We start from the raw sequence: 23,025 nt of genomic DNA, 5'->3' as shown, positions 1-23,025 counted from the left end.
TGTTTGCCCTTGAAAAAATCAGGGGAAAAATATAATTAATTATAGCCTACATGTGTACATGTGCATTTAGGCTAGCCCGTGTTCTCAAAACAATTTTCCTACATAACATTTTTTTTTTTTAAACAAATTTGTGTAGTTATTTTTTAGTAGCATTCTTGATCTATTGAAAAGAAATGAACGAAACTGTGTGATTTGGATGGAATATAAGACAAAGTAGAATATCATTCGAGTTTAATATCTCATTTTTAAAGTAATTTAAAATAACCTCAAATGTATTTATATATTATATTAGAAGAATAAATTATGATTTATACTTTCTGTTTGCGCAAGAATATTTCTTGAGATTGTTGGATTTAGTTTGCAGTCAACACCTTTCCCTCATCTGAAGTAATTAGGATCAGGTTTTGTTTTCCTTTTTCCAAAAACTACACACAGTCCCTCAAAGAGGATCAGTTCAAGCCTTCAAGTGTGGCATGGCCGAGCGGTCACCAGACTCGAGTTGTGGGTTCGAATCCTGGTTGTGACACCTGGCTTCTTGAGCATGACACTCCACTCTAACTACTCCTCTTCACCGAGGGGTTAGTTGGTACCTGTGAGGGCAGATATGTTTTTTGTGATTGACTTGGTATCGGTACAGCTTGTGCCTGCAGGAAGTCAATGTTCTGTGGCTCTTATTTTCAAACGTTACACAGAATACATGCAGTCTACTAATAAGTGAACTGGATATGATCGTGCAATTATTGTAACAGGGGTCACGAGACGTCAAATAGTTGGAGAATGTCCGGTTTTGTAATTAGTTGACTGGGGGTTTGCCCGCTTTTGTCAGGGCAGTTTATGGCGCCGAGTCTTAGCAAAGTCTCGATGCAGAGCTTGTGTTGAATTCCAGCAGCAATGTGTAGGGCTGAAAAGAAATAAAAAACACAGGTTGTTTGGATTGACAAAATATTGTTCAGACAACACCACATTGGTTTGTGAGTTATAGCGTTTTGTTATGAGATAGCGCCCTCTTCTGGTGAAGGTTTGTGGATTAAAGCGCATCATGGACCATGGACCGCTTGAAATAAGACTATTTACAGGTTTCTTTACTGATCAACTTGGCTACAAACTTTTTTGAGAGATGAACTTGTCATCATAACGAAAAAGGCAAAGTTACATCTAACCACACTACACTGGACCAACAGCTTAAAGTTCCATCTAAAAGATGAAGCAACAATGGATTGGTTTCTTGCTCATAAGGACCCAGGTGACAAGACAAGGACCTGAACCCAAACTCTGCTGATCAGACAGAGCATCGGAGCTCGTGTCAGAGGTGCTCAACCTCTCGGCCCTGACTTGCCACAATGAAATTATTTTTAATATTTTCAAAGAGTAGTACCTTAGTCCCTTTGTGGAAGTGTCATAGCCGAGCGGTTAAGAGCACCAAATTCAAACTCTGGTGTTTCTTATCAGCAGAGTGTGGGTTCGACTCCCCAGTCGTGACACTTGTGTCCTTAAGCAAGACACTTAACCATTGCTTTGTCCTTCGGATGGGACGTAAAGCCATTGGCCCCATGTGTTATGTAACGCATGTAAAAGAACCCACTGCACTTTTCGAAAAAGAGAAGGGGTTCACCCTGGTGTTCCTGGTCCAATCGGCAGCAAATTGCGCCACAGCACCTTGTAAAGCAATATTAGGTGCTTTCAGAATTAGGTCTCATAATTCAAACGTAGTCCCACATCTTGCAGGAAATACTGTATGCTACAGCGCCAGCAGCGTCACTGGGTGACAGACATGTGCGCTATATAAGGCCGAGTAAAAAAATAAAATAGAAATACCTGTCCTGCCTTTGTCGTCCGTTGCGTTGATGTCAGCACCGAGTGAGAGTAGTAACTCAATCATTTCAAAATGGCCTTCCTAAAAAGAAACGAGTGGAGGAGAAATTAAGTCTGTGATTGAGATTTTATTAACAAGGCAAGGATAGAGAACCTTTTTCAAATAACTTTTTCTTTCTTTCTTTTTTGGGAGTAAAAAAGCTACTAAAATTTGAGCACATTTTTTTGTATTGTTCTTTTTCTTGTAAAGCGCTTCAAGACTTTTTGTGTGAAGCGCTATATAAAAGCTGTGCAGTATTATTATTGAAGAAAATGCTTTGCCTAACTTTGTTTTTCAATAATAAAAAAAACCAGCCAGGATTCTCTCAAACATAACATCCTACATGAAGCATTTTTCTAGAGGTCATGAAAACAACATAAATTTGTCAAGTCGATGACAGCCAGTCTGGACACTAGTGTCTGAGTGAGCATTGGATTAATGGTGATGGGATTGATGGTGAAAGTGAGGGGGCAAACAAAAATAAGAAGCTAACACTACCTTGGATGCTAGATGTAGCGCTGTATGCCTTCCTGTTAAAGTTGGCACGTCCACATTCACATGTTGTTGATTGACAAGGAAAATAACCGATGGTTTACAACCAGCCTGGGAGGACAGATGTAGAGCATTTCTTCCGAGGACATCACATTTATGAACATCAACCTGAACATGAAATTATTTGATACTTTTTTATCACAGCATCCAACAGCGCAAGCGTATAAAAAAAAGGATGGATACAAGATTTTATAAAAACTAAAACACACCAGAATCAGAACAAAAATTCCTGAGTCCTGACACAGTTTTACATGCATAAATATTTTTATTTGAACAATAAAGCACTGAGAAATGGAAGCGAAGATTGATCTCATCTGTATTTGGGGTGTTAAGTATTTTGCATTACTCGACAGAAATGAAAAGGTATTTTCCAGACCCAAGGTCAACGTTTGAACAGAATTTGTTTCTGTTCAATATATTACCAGTAGTTTTTACTCAATTGTAAACAACAAGACTGTCCAACTTGTCTGGTCATAAATTTACTAACACTGAAACTCACTGGCCTCGGGCCTTCCGTCGAGTGTAAAATTTGAGCTCAAAATTGCACAGTTTTCCTTTCATTTTGCGAACTAACACGGTCAACCATGTTGACTCCACAAAATGGCATGCCGTGTTAGTTCATGACGTAAAAGGAAAACCGTGCAATTTCGAGGCATATTTATGGTGATCATTATATTCTACTTTTAAAACATCTTTCCAGCCATATTCAGTACATAAAAAACGATTTCAAATGCTTTTCATAGCCCAACTCGCCCGATCCAAGGCAACGTGTAATTTTCAGGGTTATTTCATTACCCCTTGCTGATCCACAAGAAGTTTTGCCACGTCAACAAACCCATCCCGCAGTGCATCCATGAGTGGGGTTGATCCACAGGTGTCTGCCTGATCCACCGGGGTCTCTACCCGGGTTAGAAGCAGCTTCACTGCATCGATCTTGCCGTGGAGGGCTGTCAGAGGAGAGAACAAGGAGCAAGGATTTATACTCGGTCAATATTACATGAAATTTAACTCAAATATATAAAGGCTCTGTCAGCTCCCTAACGAGAATGACAACATATTCAAGTTAGTTGATTCAGGTGATCGGTGTAGGACACCACCCACAAACTATTTCGTATGAAAAAACTCCAATCCTTGACGTCACGCATCTGCCACAATACTGAGCCCCAAGGCCGGTAGTGTGCAGGCAGTAGATGGCAGAAGGGGTAGTAGCTCTCGTTCGTGATGACGAGGCCGTTTAGCATCTGCGTCTGCTGCTCTTGGGTGCATAAAATGCAATCTTAAGAAAATACTACTTTATTTTTCAATGAAACTAAATTTTTAAATGAAACTAATAGTAATTACTGAGTCTCCAAGTCCTCAGGCTTCTTGGTATTGTAAAATGTAGACCCGATTTGTTAAATACTGTTTATTGTCGTCTCCTAAGACTCCTACCCAATTTTTTGTTTGTAAGCTGCCGTGGTGTAAGCCTTTCCAGCAAACTGACTGTGTTCAGTTTAGTTCCTGTTTCCCCCTTTGTGTATTTACATTTACGTACTCATTGATACATTATACTTGTTTCTTACTCAGTACTTCCTTAACCCTGCAGCCGATTTTACGAAGCGCTAGGATTAATCCTAACTCGAGTTAGGACATGTAACCCGTCCTAACTTAGGAAGGGTTCAATGCATCCTACGTATTTGGATTCGGAACTGAACCCGTCCTAAGTCCTAAGATTAATCCTAAGTTAGGAAGAGTTTGGTGAAATCGAAGGCTGTTACATTTTGGTATCTCCACCAAACAAGCTTGTAAATAAAAAATACCCTAATGTTTACCATTTTGTAAGCTAACTGATTAAGTGGAAATAAACTGAACTGAACTGGCTACAGAAAGTCATTGAAAGGTGCAAATTAACTCAAGATACATGCATAAGGAGTTGTTCAACATTTTAAGATTACCAACTAACCAGCAGTATGAAGAGGTGTGCGTCCGTTCTTGCTGACCGTATCCCACAAATCTGGAGCTTGATCCAGAAGATAGCTCAGTATTTCTGCATGGCCTTCCCTATAATCAAGGAGAAAAAAATCCATAAGTATTTACCTTCTCTTCAAGGGAGAACGGTGTTAAATGCGAAGGCCATGTCACACGTAGGAGCAATTTACAGGCAACCAGTTCCAGGCAAAGTCAAAGCATATTAAATGTTTATTTATTTATCACAGGGTTCATAAGATAGTGTTCTCATGTTCTCTAGTGACTCATGTGCCATACCATAGTGGTCCTGTGCAGTTGGTTGCCTCCAAGTTGCCTGCAAAAATTGCCTCGTGTGACAAGGCCCTGGAGGGTATGTTCGAATCAAGCAACTTCAGTTATGGCTATGGCTCATTGGCTGCAGTGACTACATTGAAGAATAGGCCTACAGTGGCATGGGTCTAGCCTTAGCAACTTCCGAAGCCATTGGCGTAAGCCATTGGCGTAAGCCATTGGCGTAAGCCATTGGCGTAAGCCATTGGCTTAAGCCATTGGCGTTACCAAAAGCCTTGCCCTTATAACCCTTTAGAGAGGAGGCTAGCTGACCTTGAGGCGATATGAAAAGCATTCCAGCCATCTTTGTTTCTTAGTTTGGGGTTAGCTCCATGTTGGATTAGTCGCTGGATGATGGTGATATCTGCTTTAGTGCATGCTAGATGCAGCGGCGTCCTAAATGGGAATGAATAATTTTAAATTCAGAAAATTGCAAAAACAAGTATATGTTTCGACCCTAGCAGAGTCTGTCTCGAAAGCAATAATTTTTGACTTTTTTTTATCAGGGACAAAGATTATCATTTGTGTTTTACCCACACACCTAAAAGCACTGTATACTCATTATTGTTCTAACTCGACCATAATTTTATATCTTTGCCATTCTAGAGCGGATGCTTTCTAGACATTCAAGACATTGATCTAATGGCAAAGATTATTGACTTGAGTTCGAATCCCACCCAAGTAATATGCTTGTTGTGTTATGTTTTTTCTATGTGTCATGAAATTTCCGAGTTTACAGTATTCGTCACTCTTGGTGTATGGGTAAAACACATATTTTTACTCATTTTTATCTTTTCTATTGAAAATGTATAATTTTTCAGGGTTCGGCTTATTGAACTGTTGTGGTTCTCCAAAAAGAGTGTGAAACATGGTTGCAACCACAAGGTCACTACTCAAGTTTTTACAGTGACTCTGTTTTGTGCTGCTTTAAAAAGCAGTTCCATGAAATTGGGTTAGTAAATTGGGTATGAAATTGAGTAAGAACTTGTGAACAATCCACAATCTTCCGAGCCAATTTTTTAATTGTACATGGGTACGAACCAATCAGCTCTCTTCAGAGGATCCACTAATGCCCCGGACGATAACAAGAATTCCAAGCAGCTGAAATGTCCCGATATGGCCGCTTCATGCAGTGCTCGCTTCCCGTCAAAGTTTGCAACCTCCAAGTCCACTCCGGCAGCTGTCAACAATTCCAGTACCTCAAGTTGAGAATGTCTGGCCGCCAAATGAACCGGCCGGTCCCCAGAGCGGGGTCGACTGAACTCCAACAAGTCCTTGGGTTCACATTGCAAACTGGAAAGCTGATGCTGCATGGATTTTAGATCTCCTTTTTGTGCAGCACTGGCAAAGTTTTCTCCCAGTTTTTGCATTTCAGAACATAGCTTGAATCTACGATTGACCATCAGTTGCCATCATGCCCGCTGTATTGTTGGTACTGCAAAAAGAAAAATGGCATTTTTAGCGGGTGCGTTAAATTTTTGGGACCGAATCTCCGGGGGACAGAATCTCCTGCCGCACCTCGAAACTCCTACCTAGAACTGTGAGGTTTGTTCCGCTATCATCTCGTTAGTGGAGACGATAGCGGAATGAACCTCATACATGTAGTTCTAGCCTAGGAGTAGTGCCTCGTATCCTGTTGACAAATTTCCATACCTGCCACATTGACACACTGACCTGCTGACATAGTTGCGATAACGTAATCGGGGGTTATTATATGGTATCACAATTAGCCACCACTAAAATTTTGTTTTAAATTTATACTATTCAATATTGACATATAACTTTTTGGAAAATTGTCTGTACCCTGCCCGTGCCACCAAATTTTCAGCCATTCGTAAATGTATCACTCATCATGACTCAGTCACTACACTATTTAATCAGGTTATGATTTACTCAAAATTTAAGTTTAGTAGAAATTTAAAAACATTTATAAGAATAATACCATTCAATACTCCTTTTCGCCTTTTGCTAGGTTAAATTAAATTAAGTTTTATGTTTGCTTGGTAAAAACATGGTGCCTAGGTGCATGGACTACTGAGTGGTACTGGTACTTTAGGTGGGTGGTGTGAGTGTGAGGAGACTGAACTCTTACTCAGTCACTGCTTTGACATGTTTGAGGAGGAGTGTGAATGAAACAGTAAACTAAAAGTGGTGGCAGGATACGGAAAATCTTTCCCCAGTTTTTGCTGTGTACATGTAGGGTGTCACGTCAGTTGGTACCGTGTAGTTTGGTAGCCAGCTAAACCATGAAACAACTACAGTGTATCACCGTGTACACCTACAGTGACTGTAGAAACCTCAAAACACTTCTGCAGACCATGGGGTAGGGGTCGCCATATTGCGAGCGCCACCAAGTGTCAGAGCCGTAGTTTTTACAGCGCCCTCTATTGTTCTCATCCTCCGAGAAGAAAAGTTGTGTTCTCGAGTTATTCTCCTAACTTCTAAAATACAAATTGACGAGGATGAATGAGAAATCCAAGAAGGTGTAATTACTGGATGTTCCGCAAGCATCAAGTCCTGGATATTTTGCAAGCATCACTGATCCTCAAGGTAGTTCCGAATTAACTAGGGAGACCCACGATAACAAATTAAAGACTAATTTATTTAAGTTTTTGATGAAGTTATCGCAACTATTCCTCTGTACAAATCAAGATCCAACCTCAACCTCAGGAAGTTCTGGTTTAGCCAGAGAGTGGTCAACTACTGGAACATTCTCCCTCGAAAGGCAATTGAAGCTTCAAGTGTGAACATTTTCAAGGGACATGTGGATAAATTCCTAAAGAACGTCGGGGGCCTCGGATAACTTTCCGTATGGCGCCACCGCTTTTTCACGCATTTTTACAAAAAGGGATATCTCATTGAGGTAAATTAGATACTATATTATTTCATATCGAATGAAAAAGTGGTGGCGCCATACGGAAACTTTTCCGGGGCCTCTACATAAGCTTATCTAAGCTGTCTGCCCTAGTAACCAGAACCACCGTCTCCTCCCCAGTTGTGTGATGGCGTCGGTGGATTCAAGTAAGTTCAAGTAAGTAAGTTAGTTGCGATAACGTATCGTAGCGTCATACGTTATCGACCCTCATATGTTTTCGGTCCCCAACTTTGATTCAACACACGATGAAGTGTAAGTATTTTTGTTAAAAAATTTGACAGATGATTTGAAAAAAAAATATTTAGTTTTTGATTGTGAAAAATTTTCCTGTTATCCTACTGAAAACACATGACACCAGGATAACTCCTCCCGACCGCGGGAGGAGAGTAGTTGCGATAACATAACCCTCCTGCCGACAGCGGAGCCGGGGGGGCTACGAAGCATGCTCCAATTGTAAAGGGCAAAATGGTCAGACACGTACAATTTTGACAGCTAGCCAACAGATTTACTCTATCTTTCCACTTTTGAAAATCATGACACACATTCTATGAAAACGAACTTAATCCTCAATGTCTAATGAAAACATGCAAAACATCATTCAGAAAATATTTTGAAAAAAAGGACAACAACTTATTACAAGGTCCTGGAGCAAAACAGTCACAAATGTCCCAGGTTGATATGTCGCATCGCCATTTTTCGACTTCCAGATGTTCAATGCTTCATTTTTTGGTCACCAAGCACTGACCAAGCCGTACCCCAAAAAATAGCATTGAACCTTATCGGGAAGTCGCAAAATGGCGATGCGGCAGGTTCAAAATAGAACCTGGGAAATTTGTGACTGTTTTGCTGCAGGATCTGGTGAGTTTTTGTCCTTTTTCTTCAACATATTTTCTCAATTGTGTTTTTGAGTGTTATTCATTAAACATTGAGAATTAAAGGCAATGGACACTATTGGTAATTACTCAAAATAATTATTAGCATAAAACCTTTCTTGGTGACGAGTATTAATGGAGAGAGGTTGATGGTATACAACATTGTGAGAAACGGCTCCCTCTGAAGTGCTATAGTTTTTGAGAAAGAAGTAACTTTCCATGAATTTGATTTCGTGACCTCAGATTTAGAACTAGAGGTCTTAAAATCAATCATCTAAATGCACACAACTTCGTGTGACAAGGGTGTTTTTTTCAACTTCGACGACCGATTGAGCTCAAATTTTTACATTTCTTTTTTGTATGCATATGTTGAGATACACCAACTATGAAGGCTAGTCTTTGACACTTACCAATAGTGTCCACTGTCTTTCATAGTGGCCACTGCCTTAATTTCATGTTCCTAGAATTTGTGTTGTGATTTTTGAAAGTGGCAAAAATTGAGCAAATCTGCTGACTAGACCATTTCACCCTTTTGGAGCATTTGGAGCATGCTTCGTATTACCCTCTGGCTACGCTGTCGGCAAGAGGGTTACGTTATCGCAACTAGGAGGAGGGTTATGTTATCGCAACTAATCTATTTCTACCTCCATGGTGTGGGCATTCATTCCCACTGTTTCAACTTTAACTCATTAGTAGTGTTAGTGCAGTCATTTCTACCTCCATATGGTGCTCCATGGTGGTGCACTCGATAAACTTCATTCCTTGCCTTGGCAACCCCTTAATAAAAAGTATGGTTGGGACAAGCACTGGGATAACTTACCGTATGGCGCCACCACTTTTTCACTCACTTTTACACAAAGGGATATCTCATTAAGGTAAATTAGATACTCTATTTTTTCATATGCGAATGAAAAAGTGGGCGCCGTACGAAAAAGAATTCAAAGTCCTGGTAGGATGTTATTGTTAGCTTCTAGTAGTATAGTATTTCTTGTTAGAATTTGTTCAGTGTTCGAAATTTTGTTTTCAAAGTTAACTGGCAGTAAAAGTTTGCATTAGTTCTAGTTCTATTTTACAAAGGTTTCAAATCTCTTTTCAGGTGATGATTTTTATGTCAGCCTGAAGGAATTCAACACCATTATGAATCATTGGAATGAAACTCCCATCAACTGAAATGGAATACTCCAACTCATCCAACAAGGGCAACAGAGATGATGGTGCCATGAGTAAGAGAACCCAGTCTTGTCCTGGATCTGCACCTAGTTCTCAAGATACCTCGTCGGTTCTTTCAGACGATGGGATTGTCGAGCATAAACTTGAAAGATGCGGTGGTTTTGAAGTTCAGGTTTGTGCCGAACCTTTGCCTGTAAGTTCTTGTCAATCCTCACAAGGTTCCTGTGGGCATCACCAAGAAGAAAAGCTTATTGAGTCTGGGTTTCAGACTGAGAATAAAAAGCAAGAGTGTATTTCAAATCCACACATGTTCGAGTGCTCCCAAGGAACAGAGGAAGAAGACAACAAAAGTATTTTGTGGCCTTTGGAAATATTGCGTGTTACCAATCAGCTCCAGTCAGGACATGTCGGAAAATATGGTGAGATGAAGCTGGAACCCCTATCAATGTCGACCCATCCAGAAGAAAAGTACACACCCATTTCTTCCCAATCCCAAGTGCCACAACTGTCGACAAATGCAGCCGGTGTGAAGCGTAAACATCTGCGTATGAACTCAACGGACTGTGCCGAGCATGCACAGACCGCGCAAGGTTCTATGGCATTAACCAATCCAGCAGCTGTAAAGACATCAAGCAAAGATGTCAACAGAGGGCTTTATCCAAGACCTGCTGTACCAAGGACCTCCTCTCATCACCAAACAGCTGCGGCTGCGTCTCGGCCCTCTGCCATCAAACGGCTGTGCAGTCCTAGTAAAATAAAGCTCAGTCCGGAGCAGATGAAAAACCAATCTAGAATTCATCAGTACTTCTCTGCTTCGCCACCCAAGACTGAGCTCTCTGTCAAACAAAATATTGCCCAGGCAGGTTCTTCTCCAGGAATGTCAAAGTCGCCGATGTCCCAAGGAGTGTCAGGAAACTCTCCGATCCCAAGGAAAAATTTAAATTCTCAGTTCACGACGATGGGCCCTGTATCACCCCAAAGATTGTCCAGCTCGACCTTCGGGAAAAGTCTACCGACTGGTGGATCACCACCTCAAAGGAGCAGTCAATCTTTGCCTCCTAGAACACCAACCAAACTGTATCTTAATCACAATCATTTCAGTAACCCTGCTGCTGAAAACATGAGGAGTCCAACGCTTAGTCCAAGACAGGCTGCTAATGGTGCTCGAGAATCTCCCAAGAGCTGGTCAAGACAGCCCTCAAATAGGCCCAACCAACCATTATTGCCCAGTTCTCAAGAAAGAACCCCAACAAAGACGTTCCTGTATTCCAAACCAAAACAAAGCCCGAGTCCATCCAAGTCTGAGAAAAGCACAGTCGATAGCGACATAGAAGATTTTCATAACGACACCTCATTTGATGGTTTAAATTTCGGCAGAATTCTGCCCAAACCAGTTTCTATACAACTCAGCTCTTCAACAAATCTTAAGTCTGGAAAAAACACTCTTGAGAGTGACATCGACAATTTTAATAACGACACCACGTTCGATAATTTGAATTTTGATGCGGATGTGGTGGCACCCGGTCTTAGCCAAGGGCTCAGTTCCCAAGATGATAGCGGCTTAGATGCTTTTGAGAAGGACAGCTTCTTTGACAGCCTTGATCCCGAGATGCTCTCTGCCAACAGCGAGTCTATCTCTTCCTTACCGTCCTCTCAGACGGAGGACAATCCTCGGAACACCTTTGGCCTCTTGGGAGAGGGATTTAGTGATGATGAGACGTTGGCTTCGGGGTTTGCTCGTCTTCCCATTGAGGTCTTACAGAGGATCTTTTGCTTTGTGCCGTTGATGGATTTGTGTCGACACCTCAGCTGCGTCTGTAAACTCTGGAATGAGATCATTTCAAAGAAAGAAGTAAGTGATCAAAATGAAGACAAGTTTGTATGGTTATTCATTTTGGTGGGTTGTGCAAAGTTAGATTCGCCTAGAGCTGGATTTGAACCGACGACCTTTGGACTAACATGTAGACGGCTTTCTAATTATATGTTGGCGGTTTCCCCCATTTTTGCAATGTTTTTGTTGGAGTACCAGTAAGAACCCAGTGTGATCCCTGTCTATACGGCAGTGAAAGTTTATGTTAGGCTACTGGCACCCAAACAAGAAGAAAATAGGGAGACCTCCAACAACTTTTGACAACTTTCTTAAAGATTTGTATGATGGTTTGCAACTTTGCACACAGGTGCTGCATGGCCTGAAACTTCAGAGGCATTATTGCCTCTGTTGCCTCGGTCATTGCCTGGTGCCCTTTGAAATGTTCCAATATAGTCTTACAATTTCCTCGTAACACCAAGGAGAAAACGCCTCTGCCCTAGCCCATTGAAAAGCAAGGCATCAGCCCTGCTAGTGTGAGGTGTTTTTCAAGGTCAAACAAATTTATGCTCAATGGTCATAACTGCTATTAATACTATTTGAGTTTGTCCACAGTTCTTACCATGGAAAAAGCATTACCATCGAGTACGTCTGAAGGTTAAGATTGACCGGAGTGACCTAGTGAATCTTCTGACCAAGCAAGAACAAGCATCAGGAGCAGAATCTCAGTGCATGCTAGATCTTGTCAGGTCAGTTGTCAAGGGAATAATTCGGTCCGGTAATTTTACCGAGCAAAATATCTTGACTGAATTTTGTTTTGTGCAATTGTCGTGTCCCAATTATAACTCAAAAAAATAGTTATTGCCCTGACAGTTCGACCCTAGCAGAGTCTTTCTCGAAAACACTTGAATCTGTTCTGAAAGGACAAATCAGACAAAACGAATTCTAAGATAAACAAATTCTATCATTGGATCCCAATCCTTGTGTTTTTTCATTTGTTCCCATCCAGGAATATGCCTAATTTCCAGGCTCGCTTTGGCACCTCCATGGACAGAGATCTTCAGAAACATCCAAAATATGGTCTTGCCAAGGACATCATAAAAGACAGAGCCCCAGAGCTTCTACAAAATGATGTAAGTTCAAGTGTAATCCAAGCTGTGACACTTGTGTCCTGTAAGCGAGACACTTTTAACCATTAATTCGTCCTTCGGATCAGACGTAAAGCCATTCGTCCCATGTGATGTGTAACGCATGTAAAAGAACCCAGTGCAGTTATTGAAAAGAGAAGGGTTCGCCCCGGTGTTCCTGGCTGTGGCTGCTGTATGCACCGTAGCACCTTGTAAACCTTTATAAGTTGCTAACTAATTGGGTCTTAAAATTCATCTCTGCATTAACCTATCTTTCTGTATATCTCAGCGCCTTGAGTACCATGTTGGGTAGGTACGTGCGCTATATAAGACTTTGATATTATAATTATTATTATTATGCACATTGTCATAATCTTGCTGCGGTAACCATTTTACATCTGATGACATCTTTAGATGCAAACATTTTTTTTCAACGCCCGAACAACTTGGATTTTAATACATTTTTTGCTGACATGCAGACAGCTGACGTTTTATATAATATATATGCTTTGTTTTACTTGTACAAAGAGTGACACCAGGTTTTGGGAAACATGCGTTGTAAAATCCCTTGTTAGGGTTATTTTGTCCCGTGTACTAATGTGGCACTTAAGAATGGAAAGCCTGCCATCATTGCTTGTCATCCTTTAATGGGGAGTAAAGCTAAGCATTATTCTGAGATTCAAGCAAGTATACCATAGCAGATTTTCGGATCCAGCCATTGTCCAGCTACAGTGAGTGCCTACTTGATTTTCTCACACAACAATAAATCATAAAACCAATTATGCAAACCTCTCATATTTCTCGAGTCAAGTTAGGGTGTCATTGTGGCATGATATTTTCAATGGAAAATGAATACTCCAGAAGCTCAAAAAAGTTCCAAAAAATAAAACTGCATGTGGGAAATAATTTTTTTCCAAAATCCGACAAGTAGTGGTGAAGGGAGTGGCTGAACAGAAACAACAGAGCTTGAATAAGTTACTCTTATTTTCCCAGACACGACACGCCATGGAGTAGGATTGACAATTTGGTCTGTCTACATTTTCAACATTGACTCTTTCTGTTTATGTATCCAGATACCCAATCCCTGGTCAACCATAGCGCTTCTGGTCATCCTCTCTGAGACAGTACATGATGTGTTTTTCATTCTGAGATGTCTCCTGCACCCAACGGCTATGTGCACCACCATGGAACTACTGGAATGTCTGTACTGTATTGCATCTCATCTGTGGATATACCAGAGACTGTTCCGCCATAACATCGGGTGAGTTTTTATGTGAGCCAATGATATATCAGCCCTGGGGTTGATTTCACAAAGAGTTAAGACTATTCTAGTCTTATCTTGAGTTAAGACTAGCCTTAAGATTTTAATATCTTATGGCGTGCACACACAAAAGATCATTTGGTGCACACTCCTTTTCGTTTTCCGTCCCGTGCTATATAACATTGCTTCTATTTTCTGGTAAATTTTACGATAATTATGTTCCAATACTATTTGTAATGGTATTACTAATAACTTTATAACAGGATCAAGCTTTTTATGGGACTATGATGGGACTGAACTATCAAGCACCAACTGGCCAATGATTTGTGTCAAACTTCATAGCCTTTTTGAGGTATGGCGGCATGATAGGAGTGCGATGTTTGGTTTGGGTATAGATACAGACAACCTTACCCAAACCTTATACTGTTGTAGTATTGTGTCCGCCATATCTCAAAATGGCTTATGGTACTTCAAAAGGTTTTTTTTTAGATGAGATCAAGTAGTAGTAATGCTTTAAAGGCAGTGGACACTATTGGTGATTACTCAAAATATTTATTAGCATAAAACCTTTCTTGGTGGCGAGTAATGGGGAGAAGTTGATGGTATAAAACATTGTGAGAAACGGCTCCCTGTGAAGTGCCATAGTTTTCGAGAAAGAAGTCATTTTCCACGAATTTGATTTCGAGACCTCAAGTTTAGAACTAAACGCACACAACTTCGTGTGACAAGGGTTATTTTTCTTTCATTATTATCTCACAACTTCGATGACTGATTGAGCTGAAATTTTCACAGGTTTGTTATTTTATGCATATGTTGAGATACACCAACTGTGAAGGCTAGTCTTTGACACTTACCAATAGTGTCCACTGCCTTTAACAGGGTTCGCTCTTAAACTTGTCACAGACACTAGCCAGCTGTACCACTTAGCTTGTCATTACTCTGGTCCAAGAGATTGGAGGGCAATGTGCCAGTGTTTGACAATGCCTGCCCTGGAATGCACATCGCCAACTTTATTTGTTTAAAGCCATCGGACACTTTCGGTACAGAAAAGAAAAAAGTTCACAGATTTACAAATAACTTCAGGTTTACAGAAGGTAGTGGTGAAAGACTTCTCTTGAAATATTATTCCATGAAATGCTTTACTTTTTGATAAAACATTAAAACAATATAAATTCTCGATATCGAGAATTACGGATTTATTTTAAACACATGTCATGACACGGCGAAACGTCCGGAAACAAGGGTGGTTTTCCCGTTATTTTCTCCCGACTCCGATGACCGATTGAGCTTAAATTTGTACAAGTTTGTTATTTTATATAGAAGTTGTGATACGCAAAGTGTGGGCCTTGGACAATACTGTTTACAGAAAGTGTCCAATGGCTTTAACAAGGTAACAATGTTGAAACTTAAATCTCAGAGTCCTATTTCTTTTCTGATCTGCAGGTGGCATTATCGAGTCTATTACACGCTGTACCTGTTTGAGAACAGTCAGTTACCAATTTATCTCACACCAGACGGCTCAGCAAGGGATGAGGGGAAAGTTAGACCAAGTTCTGTGAAGAGTCAAAGGTACATGTGTAATCTACACCAGGGCCCATTGTCATGGCTCTGCCCAGTTTTGAATATGGACCAAAGTTTTTAATATGGACAACCATTTTTGAAAATGGACACCTTGTTTTGAAAATGGACACCCAGTTTTTTAATATAGACACCCTGTTTTTAATATGGACACCAAGTTTGATATAGACCGTATTGAGTTTGATGTCACTACTCAAATATCTGCCCTACAACATGTTGTCTGTGCGCATGCGTGTGTGCGTGCATGTGCTGTAGAAATCAAACCAGGACTGCTGGCGTGTTGCATGCTTGTTTGATGTACTCGCTTAGATGCACTTGCGGTTTGCCCTACAAGATGACGACTTTCATAGCAACAAAGGGGTTATCCAATACGGTCAATTTGCTATTTATTTTGACACCCAGTTTTGTATTTTGACACCCACTTTTAATTTGGAAACTCTGTTTTGAATATGACCTCCAGTTTTGAAGACGGACACCTAGTTTCTAACTTAGACACCCAGTTTTTCATATACGTAGACACCCTGTTTTGAGTATGGACATCCAGTTTTGTACTGGGATACCCAGTTTGTATTTGGATACTCAGTTTTGATGTTTCCTCCGTTATTTCTGCAGTAAGAAATCAACACTTAAGCAACTCCTGGGTTCCTTTTAGAATTCCTATCCCTGTTAAAAGATTCAGGAATCTTTTTTATGTTTGAGTCGTCTTTTATTTTTTTTGCCACAAAATTCACAATATTTTTCTTTCAGGGTTCCTTTTACTCATGAGCAGTGTCGCATTCTAAATCATGACGTCAAGAGAGGGGAGGTCGTCAAGATTCAAGCATTTGCGGGTAAATATTGACAGTCGACACTTTTTATGTTTTATCCCTCCCTCCTCCAACTCCCACACACATTTTGTCATGTATACTACCATGAAAATGCCTCTCCATGTAGCTCAGGATGCTTCATCAGCCCAGAACTTCCACTCTTTGGGGCAATGTATTGTCTGTGGCATCAGCCCGGGTGTGGAACCAACTCCCACTGACTGTCAAATCATCTCCATCCATCCCAACATTCAAGACAAACTTAAAATCTCACCTGTTCAAATAAACATACTCACACAATCCTCAGTCCTAATTTGTCTTTCTCTCCTCAAGCACCATGAGCGCCTTCCTGAGGCGGATACCGGCGCTCTATTAAGTGTTATTTATTACACCTAAACTTCACCATATCTGTTATGCACTTTGCCTGTGACGTCACTTCTGCACCATCGTAGTATAGCTATATATAGCTGAATATGGATTTCACCATTGAAGATTAAAGAATTGCCAAACCGACCACACTTCGGTGTAGGGTAAAAACTAAAATAAAGTTCTTTATCCCTGATGCACTTCTTATATCTCTTAAGACAATTTTCTTGTTGCCAATAATATGCAGGTACCGGGAAGACAACAACGCTGGTGGAGTACGCCAAACAGCGACCCAACATGTCTTTCCTTTATGTAGCTTTCAACAAGTAAGAAATACATTTTGAAATTCATGATTTTGAAATCGAGTTGTAGGTGCAAAAGTATTTGGTCTCATTAAATAGTTATTACAGGTTTAAAATCAATTCTCCTGAAGACGAGCAGAGTATACTGTTTAATGCAGTCTCCTGACGATGACTAGAGCAAGCTAGTCGAAACGTTGAGACCAATTCCGAACTGACTCCGCGGCAGTACAGTTATTACGATCCTATAAGCTAAAGTAGTAGTCCAGTATATCTATACCATCCGCCCTGGTAATAGTTATAAAGCAGGACAGTTCTTTTCAGAACTGAGAAGTCTCCCGAACCTCCGATTATCTACTCCACGGCAGTAGAATAAAGCAAGACAGTTCCCTAAGAACAACTCTACCTGGCAAGTAGATACACACATGGTGTTACCGCAAACCAAATATATACTGTTTAAAACGTCGAGACCAAAACGGCTCTTATCAGAGCCACCACTCCTTCAAAAGAGTTTTTACCCATGGTTGTACGTGCAAGTTTACTATTAACATTTATATTTATAGTTGCTCTTATGTTTAAAATCGTCAAAACAATGTGTCTTCCTTAAAGTTGCCCGGTTGTACATCACATGCATGTATGCATTGAGATTCAACAATTTACCAGGAAATTTTTGTGCGGGAGACATCGTTTTAGCAATGGCGCGTTGACGTGCACACCTAGCAGGGTGGAAATGTACGCATTACAAGTCTTATTATTATTATTATTGTTACTATTATGCATCATGCCTCTACAAAAGAGTCAAGATGCAAAAAGTTAGAAGCTGAAGAATTTTAGATTTTACAATCCACAAAGGTATCCCATCTCACCTCCCTTACACAAAGTGTAGAAAAATAGAAAAAAGAACCTAAGCATGTATGCTTGCATCTCCAAGTAAACTTTGAAAATTTGAGTTTGTTTCTTGATCCTGTCACAGGTCTGTTCAGAAACATGCGGAGGAGGTATTTTCAAGAAACGTCACTAGTAGTACAATGCATTCTCTAGCATTCAAGGCAATAGGATGGAGGTAAGTAAACATCTTGGTACCATTCTTGTACTCAGGCATATGAGACGTCAGCAATCACTCGGAAATCCATTTTTTTTTCCATTCCACATTTTCTTTCGGGTTCCACCTTTTCTCTGTCGATCCGGTGATGGCCGGGCATTCTGCGTTTTATCTTTTTAATTTTGTTTTATACCTTCTCTTTAATAGTACCTATACTATATAAGACCTTTAAAAGGCTTTGTTGCTTTTCAATTTCATTAACAGGCTGGTTCAAAGACAAGATCATACCTGCTTTCAAGCCCTTTAAGATTAAGAAACTGATCTCGTCGAGGGGTAACAGCACCAACAGGGAGCAACATGAGGGGAATGCACTGGAAATTCCTCCACATTCAAGCCCTATAAAAATACCTTCTGTTAAAAATTGTAAACGACATGATTGCTTCTCAATTGAATTTACAGATACAAAGACAAGATCATAACTGCTTTCAAGCCCTTTTTGATTAACAAACTGATCTCGTCGAGGGGTAACAGCACCAACAGGGAGCAACATGAGGGGAATGCACTGGAAATTCCTCCACATTCAAGCCCTATAAAAATACCTTCTGTTAAAAATTGTAAACGACATGATTGCTTCTCAATTGAATTTACAGGTACAAAGACAAGATCGTACAAGCCCTTCATGATTAACAAACTGATCTCGTCGAGGGGTTACAGCATCAACAGGGAGCAACCTGGGGAATGCACTGGAAATTCCTCTACATTCAAGCCCTATAAAAATACCTACTGTTAAAAATTGTAAACGACATGATTGCTTCTCAATTGAATTTACAGATACAAAGACAAGATCATAACTGCTTTCAAGCCCTTTTTGATTAACAAACTGATCTCGTCGAGGGGTAACAGCACCAACAGGGAGCAACACGGGAATGCACTGGAAATTCCTCCACATTCAAGCCCTATAAAAATACCTACTGTTAAAAATTGTAAACGACATGATTGCTTCTCAATTGAATTTACAGATACAAAGACAAGATCATAACTGCTTTCAAGCCCTTTTTGATTAACAAACTGATCTCGTCGAGGGGTAACAGCACCAACAGGCAGCAACATGAGGGAATGCACTGGATGCGTTACTCCAAGATGGTGTGTAAGACGCTGAATAATTATTGTGCCAGTGCAGACGATTTGCTTACCAGTAGTCACGTGCCGGAGGAGTACATGACGTATGAACACACAGCCCAGGGGATTGTGGCCTTGACGAATGAAATCAGTCACAGTATCAGAATGGTGGGTTTTATTTTAAATTGAATGTCTCAAAACAGTTAATTATTATTTTGCCTGTGAGATTACAGTTGTGCCAATTCACTTTTCTATTTATTTATTTGTTAAAATATTGTCCTTAATTACATTAAGGATAGTTGTGTTTACATTCTGAAAATTGTGCATTGTTTTTGACTGTCGTCTCCTGTTTGAAATGTTAGTAGTGTATGTTTTCATGCGCCTTTGGGTGGCATTATATGCAGATGTGCGCTGTTAAAATCTTAAATTATAGGTTAAAAACCAAAATTAACAAATCTTAAATTATTATTTTTATCATTGAGCCCAAAGTTTTGTAAGTTTGTTATTTTATGTATATTTTTGATCTTATTTTGTTCTATAGAGTAAATACCTTTAAAAACTTAACAGAAATTGGGTACTTTTTGTAACACAAAACACAATGTCCACAGATTCACATTACACTAACACCATTAGAAGATAATGATAGTAGAAAGCTTCCCTGAAAATATTAGATGCTGAGGTGCTGTAGTTTTTGAGAAATAATTAAACAATGTCACGAAAATACGTTTTTACATGCTAAAATAATTTTCGTCTCATGATCAGTGAGACAAAAATTATTTTCATGATACTGTTTTACTAATATCTCAAAAATTACAGCACCTCAGCAATTAATATGTTCAGGGAAGCTTTCTACTATCATTATCTTCAAACTGGGTAAGTTTAATGTCAATCTGTGGACGTTGTGTTTTTTGTCGCCCAAAAAGTACATAAACCCTTTAAAAGATATTTATGAGAATCAAATTCAGGGTTTGGTCGAGACCTGTGGAATCATTCGGGCTCGAGTTAATTACTGGCCTGACACTAAAACAACTGGCCCCAGGCCAGTAGTCCAATGTAAAATTTAACTTCATTGCAACTTCTGCATATTGCAACTTGTGCACCATACAATTACAAATGCCAGATTAAATTTGAAATAAGAAAACCATTTCAACATTTTTGTTTGGCATGAGTTTACTGACTTGACACTCAAGTCTTGGGCCTGTGATCCTTTGTTAAATTGGAGCCCACATACAAATACAAATGCAAGATTAAATTTGAAATAAGAGCATGACTTGTGGAAACCATTCCAAAAACTTCAATATTATCAATTTTTTTACCAATTTAATAGCACTGTATACTCAGTACTTTCCTGAGCTCCGTGAAAACAAATCACAGAAATATAACTTTGGTTAGATTCAAACCCATGACCTTTGTATATAATAATAATAATAATAATAATATTAATAATAATAAGACTTGTAATGCGCACATATCCACCCTGCTGGGTGTTGTTCAATTTATATGAATAAATACAACAACATTAATATTCTTTATCCCCGATGCAAGTTTCCATCTATTAACTTCAATATTGTTCTGATTTGTCAACCATGTAGAACATTGCAACTTCTGCAGCAACAGTGTGGATTGGAATCAAGAAACCGAAAAACAAAGAAGCTGTCATAACACATGATGGTAAATATATCTGAGCCTTCGACTAGAAAGTCATTTTAGGTCAATCTCTTATATCCTGTACTATTTTCCCCCGTCATTACTGTCATTTCTGTCATCACTAGGGTCAGTTTCAGCTGGAGTCTTTTACCATTTGAGTGAGAAATCCCGGTTGTGACACTTGTGTCCCTGAGCAAGATACTTAACTATAATTGCTTCTCTCCACCCAGGGGTTAATGGGTACTTGTGAGGGCAGAGATGGTTCTTGTGATTGGTTTATATTGCGCACAGGCTGTACTGCACACAGGCTGTATACTCCCCAGCGAGCTGAGATGGTTTAAGGAATGATTTAAGGCCCAGTGACCAGGGGTAATAATGTTGGAAGTGATTTTAAAACTAATTCATGCATTTGTGACCAGTTGTCTTGATTATTGTAATAGCCTTTTGTATGGTCTGCCAAAGTCACAAATAGCTAAACTACAAAGGGCTCCAAACGCAGCTGCCAGAATTGTTACCAACACACACCGATTTGAACACATCACACCTTTAATTCGCCAATTACACTAGCTGCCTGTTTCATACAGGATTCATTTTAAAATCCTGTTGTTGACTTTCAAAGCTCTTCATGGTCTTTCTCCAAAGTACATACAGGATCTTGTTTCCATCCGGAAAGTATCTTCTTATAAACTTAGGTCCGGGAATAATGGTATTTTCTTGGATTATCCTTCTGGTAAAATGGTGACTACATTTGGTGATAGGGCTTTTTCAGTGGCAGCCCCTAAGCTTTGGAATGCGCTACCGTTTTACAAACGTAGCGAACAGAAACTCATCTCTTTTAAATGTAATATAAAAACCCACCTTTTTAAAACTGCTTTTTAGTGTGTATTCTTCTTTGGTCACCTTGCCAGTTAGTTTAGAATTTTAGCATAGATAGGGTTAGAGGCGTCTGTCTCCTGAAAAGGTCAAAACATTACTGATGCCAGCAGAGATAGGCCTATGTAATAAGTAACTATTAGTTCTCTGTTGGCGGGACAGACGTATCCCCATACTTTTGTTTGGGCACTGGCCAGGCGACCAGTCTTTTTTCTTTGTCCTTTTCTTCCACTCTGTACTTTTTAACGTGTGTTCTGCGCCTTTTTTATCATTTTGTATGTAAGGGTCGCAATATAAATTTTAAATATTATTATTATTACTATTATTATTAGAAGCCCTCGGGTGTGAAAAGCGCTATATAAAAACTGGTTATTATTATGGGTAACTTTTATTGTATGTTTCTTGATTGCCTATAAATCAGCACTATGATGACAAAGACCAATCAATGATTCTACCTCAAGATGAATCTGAGCCCTTTGTTTAATCGGTCCCAAGATTTTCAAGTCAGATTCTTCAGGGGAGGGCCCAATTTCACAAAGCTCTTAAAGGCAGTGGACACTATTGGTAATTACTCAGAATAATTATTAGCATAAAACCTTACTTGGTACCGAGTAATAGGGAGCTGTTGATAGTATACAACATCGTGAGAAACTGCTCCCTCTAAGGTAACATCGTTTTCGAGAAAGAAGTAATTTTCCACAAAATTTGATTTTGAGACCTCGGAATTAGATGAGGTCTCAAAATCAAGCATCTGAAAGCACACAACTTTGACCAATTGAGCTTAAAATTTCACAGGTTTGTTATTTTATGCATATGCTGAGATGCACCAAGTAAGAAGACTGGTCTTTGACAATTACCAATAGTGTCCAATGTCAGAAAATACTGCTAAGAAAATTTCATTGCTAGCAAAAAATGAGTCAGGCACCAGTTGCAACAATGTAAACTTCATAGAATTATGGGCGGTTTTCTGTGCTTAGCAAGAGTTTATGCTTACAGCCTTTATGAAATTGGGTTCAGGTTATGATTTCTTATTCTCCTATTTCCTTTCCGCCATGGATGTCCAGTATACTTGAAGTTATACCAGCTAAGCAAACCATGGAATCTCAACTACGACTGTCTGCTGATTGACGAGGCTCAGGACCTTACGCCAGGTCAGTCATTTCAATAAACTCAAATCCTACATTTCATGTATAAGTTTTCAGCTTTAGAGAGATTCACTATAATATAATAATAATAATATCAGAGTCTTATATAGCGCACGTATCTATCAAACAAGGTACTCAAGGCGCTGAGTATATTATATAAACTTTCAGAAAGATAGGTTATTGCAATGATGAATTTTGAGACCCAATTAGTTAGCAGCTTATAAGGGTTTACAAGGTGCTACGGCGCATACAGCAGCCACAGCCAGGAACACCGGGGCGAACACCTTCTCCTTTTGATAAGTGCACTGGGTTCTTTTACATGCGTTACACAACACATGTGACCAACAGCTTTACGTCCCA

The 23,025-nt window shown here is 39.7% G+C and overlaps 2 protein-coding genes across 4 annotated transcripts in view; one reads left to right on the top strand and one right to left on the bottom strand.

Moving 5' to 3' along the window:
- Window positions 1–744: 744 nt before the first annotated feature.
- Window positions 745–7,028, bottom strand: LOC139954551 (uncharacterized). 3 transcript variants are annotated; one of them, XM_071954397.1, is made up of 8 exons: window positions 6,964–7,028; window positions 5,723–6,116; window positions 4,955–5,077; window positions 4,347–4,444; window positions 3,200–3,351; window positions 2,351–2,512; window positions 1,816–1,894; window positions 745–901 (listed from the first exon to the last, which is right to left on the bottom strand). In XM_071954397.1, exons 2-8 carry the CDS (start codon window positions 6,082–6,084, stop codon window positions 753–755), a joined length of 1,125 nt encoding a protein of 374 aa, XP_071810498.1. In that variant the 5' UTR covers window positions 6,085–6,116; window positions 6,964–7,028; the 3' UTR covers window positions 745–752. The 3 variants fall into 3 exon arrangements, with proteins under 3 accessions (XP_071810498.1, XP_071810500.1, XP_071810499.1); XM_071954399.1 differs by lacking the exon at window positions 6,964–7,028 and adding an exon at window positions 6,876–6,893; XM_071954398.1 differs by lacking the exon at window positions 6,964–7,028 and adding an exon at window positions 6,624–6,802.
- Window positions 7,029–7,603: 575 nt separating this feature from the next.
- Window positions 7,604–23,025, top strand: part of LOC139954218 (F-box DNA helicase 1-like) — a 34,021-nt gene continuing 18,599 nt past the window's right edge. The window contains exons 1-12 of the mRNA XM_071953934.1: window positions 7,604–7,712; window positions 9,525–11,450; window positions 12,021–12,154; window positions 12,415–12,538; window positions 13,606–13,793; window positions 15,237–15,362; window positions 16,119–16,201; window positions 16,788–16,866; window positions 17,813–17,902; window positions 18,901–19,168; window positions 20,593–20,671; window positions 22,585–22,671. Of these exons, the coding sequence (XP_071810035.1) occupies window positions 9,579–11,450; window positions 12,021–12,154; window positions 12,415–12,538; window positions 13,606–13,793; window positions 15,237–15,362; window positions 16,119–16,201; window positions 16,788–16,866; window positions 17,813–17,902; window positions 18,901–19,168; window positions 20,593–20,671; window positions 22,585–22,671 (3,130 nt within the window). The 5' untranslated portion in view covers window positions 7,604–7,712; window positions 9,525–9,578. The remainder of the gene's footprint in view (window positions 7,713–9,524; window positions 11,451–12,020; window positions 12,155–12,414; window positions 12,539–13,605; window positions 13,794–15,236; window positions 15,363–16,118; window positions 16,202–16,787; window positions 16,867–17,812; window positions 17,903–18,900; window positions 19,169–20,592; window positions 20,672–22,584; window positions 22,672–23,025) is intronic.

Source organism: Asterias amurensis, chromosome 2 (assembly GCF_032118995.1).
Source record: "Asterias amurensis chromosome 2, ASM3211899v1".
Taxonomy (NCBI): Eukaryota; Metazoa; Echinodermata; class Asteroidea; order Forcipulatida; family Asteriidae; genus Asterias; species Asterias amurensis.
Note: the sequence above shows the minus strand (reverse complement) of the source record. Positions and strands in the feature narration are given on the sequence as shown.

What these genes read in the sequence shown, in the direction of transcription:
- LOC139954551 (XM_071954397.1), bottom strand. Translation starts at nt 6,084, where the DNA reads ATGGTCAATCGTAGATTCAAGCTATGTTCTGAAATGCAAAAACTGGGA. An exon ending in CCTCTGAAGAGAGCTGATTG is followed by an intron (nt 5,078 to 5,722) that starts GTTCGTACCCAT and finishes ATTCCCATTTAG; the next exon opens with GACGCCGCTGCATCTAGCAT. An exon ending in GGACGACAAAGGCAGGACAG is followed by an intron (nt 902 to 1,815) that starts GTATTTCTATTT and finishes ATTTCTTTTCAG; the next exon opens with CCCTACACATTGCTGCTGGA.